Source organism: Neofelis nebulosa, chromosome 14 (assembly GCF_028018385.1).
Source record: "Neofelis nebulosa isolate mNeoNeb1 chromosome 14, mNeoNeb1.pri, whole genome shotgun sequence".
NCBI classification, from domain to species: Eukaryota; Metazoa; Chordata; class Mammalia; order Carnivora; family Felidae; genus Neofelis; species Neofelis nebulosa.
In genome coordinates, this window is record NC_080795.1 from 49941546 (window position 1) to 49954268 (window position 12723).

Here is a 12723-nt window from a genome sequence, read left to right on the forward strand (position 1 = left end):
TCGCTCGGCGGGCCGTGCCGGGCGCCCCCGCGGGCCGTGTGGGAGGCGGCGCTGTCCCGCCCGGTTTCCTGCAGCCGCGTCCCGGCGGGCCCTGCATGACTCAGGGAGATGGCGCTGCCGGGAGAATTTGCTACCGATCGCGCACTCCCCGCGGGCTGCTGTGTGTGCACCGTCTCAGCCGCACCTCCCCGCAGACTTGTGCAGGTGCTGCCGCCTCCATTACGTAGGAGGAAACTGAGGCTCAGACCCGGGAAGTTTCTTGTCAACGATCTTCCCGCCGGTGAACGCTGGTTGTCTGACTCCAAAAACCTGTGCCCTTCACCTACTCTAAAAACGTGCTTTTACCGGGCATCTGATGGGTTTCAAAGATTTCACATTTTATCTTGTGTGTGCCTCGCAACCAGCCTATGACATGGACTGGATGAATGTTCTCCGTTGAAATGGAGGTTCAGAGAGGCCTCAAGCCGCTCAGCTGGAAAGGGACAGACAAGGGCGACCAGCACAGGCCCTTGGACACTGAGCCCAGGAGCCTGTTCACAGTAAATCTAACTCTGTGGTCATGTCTCATGACCATGAGCCAAGTCACTGGGAGGTTCCATCTCACAGGGGTTCAGCCTGGGGAGTGGGTGGATTGTGGACCACTGGAGAGGTGATAAGGATGAAGCATGTGGACCCAATGCCTGGCACAGACAGCTGATCCAGAAGTTCTCCTGGAATTAACAAATGAATTTATCGCCAGGATGCTTATTACAACTTTGCCCTAACCCAACTGTTAACATAACCAGCTCTGGTTCTAATAGTGTTTTCATAGTGACGGTTGCTGAGTCCTAATCTCTGGCCATTTCGCAGTCTGTCACCTATCATCTGCAAGGATTTGGTTTCTTACCTCTGGGGGGACAGCTGAGGGTGTTGCAGCCGGGCTCCTTAAAGTAAGCCATTGTCATGAGGACACCTGCTGTTCCACCCCTCTCTCCATCTTGCCTCCTAACTTTCCAACCAGCAAAACTCCCAAATCCCTCACTTACATGAATCAGTGTATTTTGAAAACGGTCACATGTGCCTCCTTTTTTTTTAGTGTTTTCTTGTGGTAAAATAATACAACATAAAATTGACTGTTGTAACCATTTTAAAGTGTACAATTTAGTGGCTTTTCGTACTCATAAAGCTGTGCAACCAACACAACTTTCTAATTTCAGAACATTTTTATCATCCCCCCCAAAGAGATCTCAGACCCACGAAGCAGTCGTCTGAAAGGGTGAGTTTGAGCAAACTGAGTCACCAGTTACACACTCCTGTTAGGCACGGGTAGGGGCGGCCACAAGAGTGTGTAACTGGTGACTTGGTTTGATCAAACTCCAACCTTTTAGAGGCTCTTTCAAGACAAGGACTCTGCTGGGGACAGTGCTATGGGATATTAGAACTCCAAAGTCTTCCAGAATACTCATGGCTGGCAGTTGTCAGAATTGTATACTGTGTGCCTTAGAAACTCAGAGAGCAGCCAGCGAAAGTCAAGAATTGCTTGGGGGCTTGGAATGCCATAGCAACAGGGGGCACTAACCATTGACTTATTGCCACCACTCCTCCCAGCACCACACATAACAAGACATAAAAGGACCCACAGTCCTAGAGAAGGAAGGGTTAATTCTATCCTCAAGAGGTCTCAAAATATTCAGTTAATTACACCGATTCTGTTTCATTATGATTCATTGCTAACATATGTGTATGCAACAAGCTTTTCCTGACTCCTACTATGTTCCAGGTGCTGTGTTAGACACTGGGAACAGCGATGAATTTACCCATTGAGGTGCTGGTTGCTATGAGGGATAGAAGGGAAGCAAAAGATCTGTCTCTTGGTTCTTTCTGGGTGTGGGCTGAATAGAACGGCAGTGTGGCTCAAGGTTTGCAGCATCTGGAGGAGGCTTCAGGAGGGGGTGCTGAGGAAGAGAGGCTTGCACAGAAGATTGAGAAGATTGGGAAGGGCTTGCTGGAGCTACAGGGGGATCTTTGCCATCCTCCTGCCGCCGCCACAGTCCTTCCCACACTGTACTGATGTCCTTGTCTGTCTAGGCTCAGGGGCTTCATTATATGCTGGCACGTAGTTCAGTGCCTGGCACATGTCACCAAAAAAACATTAAAGCTTTCTGCAACAAGAGGACTGAGTGCATTCTCTGCTATGTTACAGCTCAAGCTGCAGAGTAGGGCTTTGGACCACGTGCTCAGAGGCTGGTGTTCAACCTGTCCTTTCCATCACTGCATGCGGCCTTGATGTCTTTTCCATTCTCGGTTCCTCATTTTCCCTACTTGAATAAAACCCTGCCTGAGCTCCTTCCTGGTGAGGTTTAACAAAAGGAAATGTAGCACGTACCTTAAGGCTCTTTGTTAAATTAATTGGGGAATTAATCAATACAATGTCATTGAAGACAATAGAAATGTGAGTTTCAACAAGAGAATGTTTGTGTCGCCTAATAGGGTGAGTGGGCTGTCTTGGGATGCGGTGACTGGCGAACACTGGGGACAAGGCTTGGTCCAGCTATTGTGGGTGGATCCAAGAATGCAAGGTTTTGAGGAGTGGATTTAAAGTGAGAATGTAAATACGGGTTCCTCTTCCAAACTGGGCTGGGAAGAAAAGACCACTAGAATCAAAATAGCTTGAGTCAAAAATAAATTGGTCAAGAAATTTCTGTAAGATTGGAGGAACTTGGGACGCCTGGGTGGCTCAGTCGGTTGAGCGTCCAACTTTGGCTCAGGTCACGTTCTCATGGTGTGTGAGTTCGAGCCCCGCATCAGGCTCTGTGCTGACAGCTCAGGGCCTGGAGCCTGCTTCAGATTCTGTGTCTCTGTCTCTTTCTGCCCCTGCCCGCTCACGCTCTGTCTCTCTCTCTCTCTCTCTCTCAAAAATAAATAACAATTAAACAAACAAACAAAAAAATGAAGGAGAAACTTAAGCATACTTGTAGGCAAAAGGGAAGGCACAATAATAGTAATTGCTGACATTTACTGAAGGTTTATCATATGTTAGACGTCGATTGAAATATTTTCATTTAAGCCTCCCAACAATCCAATGAGGGAGACAAAATACTTTCAGCATTTGAGAGTTGATGACACTGTGGCACAGCGATTCAGTGATTTGCCCAAAGCCACACAGGTGGGGCTGCGTGGACGACAGGAGGCAGGATGGTCAGAAACTGCACCAGGTGAGGGGGAGAAGGTGGGTGCAGACGAGAGAAGACAATGGACGTGGTTGCTGAGAAGGCTCAACTGATTAACCGGCTCCCGAGGTTCCATTATTACCCTAGACTGGACTGCAGTTTGGGGATCATTAGACTGGAATTGATTTTCTAACGCCGAAACAAGACTCCTATTGTCCTGTGATCTGAGCTCGGTCATCAGAGCTACGGCAACTGCCCAATATTTAACCGGAGAGAGAGGGGAGAAGGGATTCAGACCGTAGGAGAAGGAGACAGTTGCTTTGTGACTGCACTCTACCAAGCCCAGCTCATTCATAAAGGGGTGATTTCATATTCCTGGAGCCTAGCACGTTACCGGCACCAAGTAAAAGCCAGCGAACATGTGCTGCGGAGACAAATGAGTGAAGTGCTCAGTACAGTACCGTGCGGTTACGTCACAGAGAAGAGCCCAGAGCCTTCTGCACGTCAGACGCGACACCGGGCCTTCACATCCACCGTGTCACGTATAAAAATGTATTTAGTTATTTATACCCACCTCATTTCAGAAGAGGCTTGAAGAAATACCGTCTCACTTCATCCTCTCACCGTTGCTCGGGTGCTGGTGTTACGATTATTTGTATTTCCAGATCACAAAATGGAGGCAGAATCAGTGGCCCAGTACTTTGGGTTATCTTGAGGCACTGGTGATTTGAGATCTTTTATGTGGGTCATGTCTGTAGGGTCAGTTGGTACTGCCCAGAAGCTAGAGTTTCTAAGCCAGAGAATTCGCCTTTAGATTTTGTTCTTGTAGTAAGTTAAGAGTCTGCCACAGCTGGGGCGCCTGGGTGGCTCAGTCGGTTAAGCGTCCGATGTCAGCTCGGGTTGTAATCTCTGGTCGTGATCTCACGGTTCGTGATCTCACGGTTCGTGAGTTCGAGCCCCGTGTCGGGCTCTGTGCTGACAGCTCATAGATTCTGTGACTCCCTCTCTCTCTGCCCTCCCCCCCCGACTCTCTCTCCCTCTCTCAAAAATAAATAAACATTAAAAAGATTAAAAAAAAGAAAAAGAGTGCCACAGCAGAGCTTTTGAATCTTACCATTGACGATAGGGCCCCTATTCTCAGGTGACTGACTAGCTATAGACTTCAGGAAATAAATTTCCTGATAATAATCACGGCCAGAGCTGACTTCTACTGAATACCTACTGGGTGTTGCCATTGTGCTAAGGGATTTCTTTACATTATCTCTTTTAAGCCTGAGGTAGACACCGTGACGACTCCAATTTAAAGGTAAGGAAACAAGCTATTCTGTTTGGAGGCGTCTGCAAATTGAAATCTCGGGCGCTGCTTTCTCCTCTAGTACGTGCAACGGTCTCTTTGATCTTTCCACTTGGATAGCTCACTAGCATCTCAGACATAACGTGGCCAAACCCCAGCCTCTGCTCTGTCTCTCAAATCTGGTGAGGTCGTGTTTTGGCTGAAGACCCTTCAGAGGCTTCTGGTTGCTTGTTCTGGCTCCTGCCTCCCTCTCGAGTGCTCTCTTTCTCTCTGTCTCTCTCTCCCTCTCCCACCAGATATCTCAGCCTTTGCTCCTTTATTCATACTTCCGGGTCCTTGCCCTCCCCAGCCCCAGCCACACACACTAGTCTCTGCAGACTCCTCCTGCCCTGTGTTGCCTGCTTATATTCTTACTTCTGGTCTCAGCTCATCAGTCACCTTCTCTGGGAAGCCCTCCCTGATCATTCTCCAAGTCATGAAATCTTTCCTCTCAGGTTCTTGTTTCACTGTATACCTCTTCTTTGTAGTGCTTGGAACAGTTACAAATTTAGGATGGTTTGTGATTATTTGACCAATCTCTGTTTTTCTCAGGAGGGCAGGGACTGTATCTGCTTTTACTCACAATTTTATCTTTGGTGCCAATATCTGGCGCATGAGGAATACTCAATAAATGTTAGTTGCCCAAGGGCATGAGCCAGGAGTGGGACCTAGGGCAATATAGCCTGGAGGGCTTTATTTCCTCATCTTGCTTATGGGGGCGCTAAAAGGTCTTTCTGGCTTTAAGTCTCTATGATGCTTTCATTTCCTGTCTGAATGAAGTTTAAGTCTGATGTTGAATGTTATGAAGATTTCATCCAGCAAACAGCTCTCTCTCTCTCTCTCTCTCTCTCTCTCTTTCTATTCTAATACAAGTTTTGAGGCATAAACACCCAGAGTTTAAGTTTGGTTTTTGTGAAAATAAAATTTCAACACATTTATGACTTTGGAAGGACTAGTTGCAGAAATGTATTCATTTCATTTATTGGTGACATCTCATTCCCCAATAATTAACTCAAATAATATGTTCTATGAGACAGAAAGATGTATGTTTAGGTGGCTCATGGGAAAATTTGAAGGGAAAACAGTAAGGCTTATTTCTCAAGTGGCTTCATAAATTACTGAAGCAAAAGCAACACTCACCTGCCCCTCAGCGGCTAACAACGTAGTCACTTTTCGGAGAGCCAATCGAAGTAAAGAGGAGGATGAGCAGTCCACCAATCACTACGGGGCTGCTTTTGCACAAGCGTTTCTTTCATCTCTCAGTTTTAGTTGTGCGACTGTGCTATTGAGCAGCAATGGCCATGAACTGTGACCCGGAGGAGGCCAGAAGCTCCTACAATGGCATTAGATGGCTTCATTCTACCTTGATGTAGAACACTAAAGCAGTCGAGCGCAAAGAAATGACAGTAGCTAATGCTGACTGAGGATTTACAGCGTTAAGTGTTTATGCCTTAACCCATTTAATTCTCCCCCAAATCTTGCAGGTAAGCATTTATATTCCCCCCATTTTACAGATGGAACATATGAGGCCAGGAGAATTTAGGTAATTTGCCAGACTATACAGGTAGTGACGGAGGCAAGTTTTGAAACTCAGTCCATTTGATTCCGGAGCCCCCGTTCTTGAATGCTTCCGTACACAGCCAGTGTACCCACCTCCTCTGTGGGAAGATGAAGTCAAGGAGGCTTGGAGCCGAGTGTCATTTGCGGGAGCCACACAGGTAAAAGGGCAGAGCTGGTACTGACACCGGGTTTCTAATGTCAACCCCACGCTGCATCATGCAAGGTGTCCCATCAGGCAGAGGCACCGACGGATGTGAGCAATCCCAGGAGTGGTAGGGCCAGGTTAACCCTGCTTCAGGTGTCTTTCCCCATGGCTGGAAGGGCCAGCCCAGGGGAGCTCCCACGGGTCCCTGGCACGGGGAGAGGCAGCCCACTCAGGACACCGGGAGGAGTGTCCATGAGTCACTCGCTGGCCTGTGCTTCCCACCTGTGCTCTTGACTTCAGGTTCAAGGAGGAAAGACAACAAATCAGGATTCAATTCTTTTCAACAAAATGAACAAAAGAAAGATAACCCAACCTTCTGGCTGCTCCAAGAGAAATGTCCTTATGTAGGATGCTAGAGTTCTTAGAAAGAATTGAATCTAATTCCATGAGAACAGCCATTGATTTCTGAAAATCCTGTCTTCTGCTCCTCCTGTGTTATGTATTATTAGTTAGGGAGAGTCTAGCACTATCTAGGGGTGAGGTGATGCACTTTCACCAGGACTGTCTTGGGCGGTTCAGAAACCGTTTACCGAGAAGACGTAACGCACATTGGGAACCCCCTCCCAGGTCATCCCCTGACGTTATCTAGGAACTGAGAAGTTATAATTAACGTACCTCGGTTTCACCACGTATAAAATGGAGGTAACCACAGTCCCCTCCTCAGAGTGATGTCGGAAGGATGGTGTGAACTAATACTCGTAAAGTATGTAGAGCCTTGGGGCACCCGGGTGGCTCAGTCAGTTATGTGTCCAACTTCAGGTCACGATCTTGTGGTTCGTGAGTTCCAACCCCGCATCGGGCTCTCTGCTGTCAGCACAGAGCCCGCTCTGGATCCTTTCCCCCTCTCTCTGCCCCTGCCCAGCTCTCACTCTCTTTCAAAAATAAATGAACATTAAAAACAGATTATTAAAGTACATAAGGTCTTCATAGGTAGACTCTTAATGACTGATAGCTGCCTTGATTTTTTCTGAGCTTTAATGAGGTTCAGACAACTGTACATCATCCAGGGGTGAGTTCCTTTGAAAATCTTGACTAAGGAATACACTATCATGGTCAATTGGAGTCAAGTGGGCTGGGATTCACATCCTGGGTCACCCACTGACCAGCGAAGTGCCTTTGGGCAATTATTTAACTTCTCTGAGGCTTTGTTTTCTCATCTGTTCAGTCAGGGTGATAATAGCATCTATCTCATAGGGCTGCCGACAGAATGGAGTGACAGCATGTATACAGAGAGCTTAGCACTGGTCCAGACATCTAATAAGGGCCAGACAAATATTAAGAATCTACTGAGCACATTTATAGGTTTCATTATGGAAAAAATCAAAGGTCCTGTATTCTTGTGGAGACTACATACTATTTTTAGGCAAAGAGCAGTCTTTAGAAAGCGTGTTGATGCTTCCCTACTCCAAGGGCTTGTTACGTAAAGCCGACTGCCCCCTGAGGAGCCTCGAGGGCCAGTGCAAGGTGTACTTCCAAGGCTGACAGTTGAGCTCACCTGTGATTTTGTTGTTCTGTTCCCCTTTTTAAAACATACTCCTTTCTTTCCTCTGGCAGACAGGAGTGTCTTCAAAAACGCAGGATTTGAAATCCTTTTTCTTCAGAAAGTCTTTCCCAATTTAGACAGTTTCCTCTAAATCCCCCCAGCTATGGTACGATAATTTCAACTTACCAAGCCCATCATGAAGGCCCACCCTGTGGAAATCACTGTGCTGGTGCTGTCTGGGACCCAAGCTGTGAAGAACTTGTCCCTGTCCTCAAGGAACTGACAATTACCATGCGGCTGCAAATATTTTGCACAGTAAGTATAACATAATTATTTGGTCATATTAGATTATCTTGCAGGCTTCAATAAAACATGGGCACATATATTTCAAAACCGGCCATTTATATTTTTAGAAGCTCCCTCGACACATAGTGGATGCAGTCCTGACCTCTGAACACAACCAATAATTTGCTGTAGTGTGAATTTTCATTTGTGAGTTCTTTCTCTTGGTATCTTTTGTCTTTTATTCTCAAGATGAATTCACTGAGCCCCTCACTGTGCCACTCAGTGTGCAGTTGAGGGACAATGGCAGCCTGAACTAAGGGATTTTGTTCAGTGTTCTATAAACAGTGGGTGTTTACTAAATGATAGATCCGTTCTTGTTGTCTTAAAAACCTGTCTACAGATATTCAAAAAGAAGGAAAAGGAGAGAGTGGGTTTGACAAAAAGAAATCTAAATTAATCGATTAGGGGCTTGAGGGGGTTCCGTAGCAGGTAGCTGGGAAAGAAGGTAAAGAGGAGAGTTAAAGTTGGTATGGAGGAGGGGCAAGGAGCAGCGGGCAAATCTGACCTTCCACTGGTGGAGAGCCAGAGGCTTTACACTTACCCTCTCAATTCATATTTTCAAAGAACCTCTGCAAAGGAGGTGTTTATTATTACTACCTTACCAAGAAAGAAACTGAGGCTCAGGAAAGTCAAGGGTCTCAATCAACTGGTACGAATTCAGCTTTTGTGACTTTAAGGACTGTGACATGCCCACGATCCTTCCCCTAGAGGATGCTGCCTCCCCTGTCCAGTGGGCAGGCATAGGGGAGAGGAATGTTGGGAGAAGAGGGTACCAGCTGCAGCTGCAGAAGCGCACATCGGGACCTGTTGGACCTGCAGGGGGCGCTTGAGAGCCAGTCTCCACCCATCCTCATTTTTCAGCTTGTGCCCCTTGTTCACGCGGTGCCTGCTGGGAGCTACCAAGCCTTTTGACCTCTGAGCTCTCTGCAGACCCCTGCTGTGCCCTCTGTAACTGCCTCCTAGTCTAGGCTTCCATGCTCCTGAGGCTGCCAAAGCGGCCGGCTTCTTTCGAAGCCTGGTGAGCTTCCTTCCCACAGAGACAGCAAGGTCAAGACTTAGACAATCTCTGGGTGTTAATTCGTCATGTGGCACAGAAATCGTAGCAAGCTTGTGCAGACCATACAGTACAGGCTTCCTGATCCTTGCAGCAGCCTCAGGTGTTAGGCTGATACTATCTTATCTTATACATGAAGATACCGAGGCTCAGTTAGACCGATGAAACTGCACAGTGAAAAGGAGCTCAGCCTCATTAGCACAACTTTTCACTTAGAGAACAATTTGCCAGTATTGAAGTAAGGGGAGGATGTGCACACTGTAAGACCCACCAGCCCCACTCTTCTGCACCACAGGCATGTTCCCTGGAGGAGCTCGAATTGCGTCCCAGGAAACCTGCACAGAAATGCGTGTAGCAGCATCGTTTGTGATAGCAAAACAATGGAAACAGCGTAAATGCCTGTCAAGAGGACAATGGGTCAATAGACTGTGGTGTGGTTACATGACGGAAATTATGTTGCTAAAATGGATCATGAGAGCTAGACCAATCAAAACAACTCCCAAACACCTTGGCTGTAAAAGAAAAAAAAAAAAAGCAGGAATCAATACCATAGGCACTAGAAAACAAACAAAAAACCCCCAATACATACTATATAACGTTTCTATAAGATTTAACCCCATACAGCACAATGCTTAGAGATATGGGCAGGTATCGCAAAGGTATGGAAGATGTGCGTGGGAATAAAACTCCAGATTCAGAGCTCTGGTTACCTTGGGGCAGGTAGGAGACGTGGAAATGGCACTTGCACTGTATCGGTAAAGTTTTATTTCTTAAATGGGATGGTAGGTACATAGGTGTGGTTATGTTAATTGTTTTGCTTTTTGTATGTTTTAATAAACTCATATTTTAATTTTAAAAATGGAATGCTACTCATTCCATCTATTTTTTGCACAGACCTTGAAAATGCAATTGTTTAGTGACAAAGGGACCTCGCTTTGTATACCAGAGGCAATCCTGAAAAACATGGTATTAAATATTAATAGCTTGAATCATGTTTTCTTATGGCTTTATAATATTAGTTAGAATTACATTTCTGCAAAAATATTCATGACAAGTCTCATAAAACCAACAAAGGGATCCCCACATTCATTTCAAATGACTTTGTTGACACAGATTTCATTCTCCAAAAAAGGATCTATCAAACAGACAATGAATCTGTACTCTTCATTTATTTTTTGTAAATGCTTATTTATTTTTGAGAGAGAGAGTATGAGCAGGGGAGGGGCAGAGAGAGAGGGAGACAGAGGATCCGAAGTGGGCTCAGGGCAGACAGTCGGGTCCTATGTGGGGCTGGCACTCACGAACCCCCGAGATCGTGACCTGAGCCAAAGTTGGATGCTCAACAACTGAGCCACCCAGCACCCCCCGCCCCACCCCAGGTACTCTTCATTTAAAGCAAGCTTACACTCAAATACTCCCATCCAGGTACTGACCAGGTCCGACCCTGCTTAGCTTCCGTGATCAGACGAGATTGGGTGAGTTCATGGTGGTATGGCCATAGACTAAAATACTCCACAAAGTTTGTCCCTATTTTGTTCAGACTTCTTACTAACTTCATCTCTCTCAATTGAGGAACGTAGCAGGAACTCCTTCGTTTCCTCCTTTATTTAAAAATTAATAAATATGCATAGAATGCTCATCAATTTCCAGGCACTCTGCTAAATGCTGGGGAAATGATCTGAACCGGACAGGCCCTGCCCTGAATGAGCATTCAGTTTCCGGGAGGAGAAGTCATGTAAAGCAGTGATTATAGCACACTGACACAGGCACTGTGACTGGGCGTAAGCTGGGCTCTGGTAAGGACGAATATGACCCAACGTGACCTCTCATGTTGGATCTGAAAAAGCCTCTAAGAAGGGGTGATATTTAGGCCGAAGACTGAAGGATGAGTGGGAGCTGGCTTCCAGGTGAGAAAGCAATTTCACTATTTCTTTTCAGAGGATTCAGACATTTTATTGAGGGGTTTCCATTGTCAACCAAAGCAGAGGAGAATACTAATCAAATATTTTAAGGTACCTCTACCCTGACAAAAAAGACCCATGATTCTTCTTCAGGTGTAGCTCACCGTCATTTTTTCCTGTGTGTTCAAAACAAATTAGAATTGGATAAACTGGATTCCTATCACCCTTTGTCAAAGGTGTGGGTACACTCCTGATCTAAGTTAAGTCAGGGGCAGAAGTATCTGCAGTGAGAGCATAATTGCCCTGATTTTACCCCATGTTTTAAAAATTCCTCTTGACCTAGTTACTTAGGAGAAGAAATAGAAGCTCAGCTTCTCTGCATACACAGAAGGATCACAGGACACACCCGGAAGCATAGGGGAGGGAAGGTATCACTGTAACATCTTTCAGCCATGCTGATTCTTGTTAATTCCTCCAAATCCTGCACTCATCAGTGTGATTGGATAATTTGGTTCAGACTTAATCTAAGGTTGAGTATCCAATTTAATTACATGAGGTTTGTTCAGGGATCCGATTTCCAGGAGTTACTGAAACAGATGTCACAGAGGAAATTGTGCTTTTGAATCGAAACCAACCTCTCAGGCTCTCAACCCTGTAAGTTAGAAGATACACATGACCCAGAAAACAGGATATAAAATGCAGATCTCAATGTTTATTAATTAGAATAGGATGTAAAACCACAGAGTTTGCTATTTTTAAACAAATGGTAGCCATTAAAACAACCTTAAACAAGAAAGTGATTTTTAAAATTTCAAAGCAAGAAATCCAGTACAAGCAAAGATGTCATTTTAAAGTATCATCAATGAATTTTCACATGGACTTTCCATCACAATAATAGTCATTTATATCTTCCATCTTACGCAGCAACAAAGTCACAGTGAGAAAGACAGCAATTGCTTCTGAAAGGAAATCAAAGAGGCCTTGAGCGATTATTTTTTCAAAAGCATCTTGGGGAGTTGAAATGAGGCCTGTTTCTCCACGGGCTGACGACACTTAACAGTGATGGGAACAGCAGAATTCTTTTCTCTGATTTTACCTTTGAACAGAACAAAAGGAACTCAGTATAACATTCTCCCTCATCAAGAGATGCAGAACTCAAGCCTAACCCCCAAGAAATGCTCTAATCAAAGTAAACACTAATCCTGCTCCTATAAATGATGTTAATAGCACGTTATAGCATTCAACAGAATCTCTCCCTCTTGCTAATCTTCCTCTGAATTTTTAACACAATATTCCTGGATTGGAAAAAGAATTCCAATAGTCAGGAAATGACAAAAAACTTGAAGCTTCGGCTGCATAGCATTGTTAAAGACAGCACTCCATAATAAAGAGAATATAACCCAGAGTACACAGGACCTCATGATTCAAGTCATGGGGTTTAGGGAAGTACAGGTTGTCCTAGTGTAAAAATGTGCAACTCCTAAGTGGGTATGTATAAAAGTAGTCCTTTGACAGTGTCCCAATTAGCACAAACACCTATCCCCGTTTACCATGTCGACGCCTCGTATAAGTCTTTTGCAGATCACTATGTGTTGAAACAGCCAAAAACATCACAAATTAAAAAAAAAAATTTAGAGCCCAATAAAATTTAAAGCTGGCAAAACATGCAGATTTCATGAAGCCAGTGGAAGTG

General features: G+C 45.3%; 1 protein-coding gene across 2 annotated transcripts in view; it reads right to left on the reverse strand.

Moving 5' to 3' along the window:
• Positions 1 to 11722: 11722 nt before the first annotated feature.
• Positions 11723 to 12723, reverse strand: part of DPYS (dihydropyrimidinase) — an 80910-nt gene continuing 79909 nt past the window's right edge. For both annotated transcript variants that reach the window (XM_058698811.1, XM_058698810.1), the window contains one exon: positions 11723 to 12126. Coding sequence is in view for 1 of the 2 variants with exons in the window: in XM_058698810.1 (XP_058554793.1) it covers positions 12028 to 12126 (99 nt within the window). In the remaining variant the exon portion in view is untranslated. The remainder of the gene's footprint in view (positions 12127 to 12723) is intronic.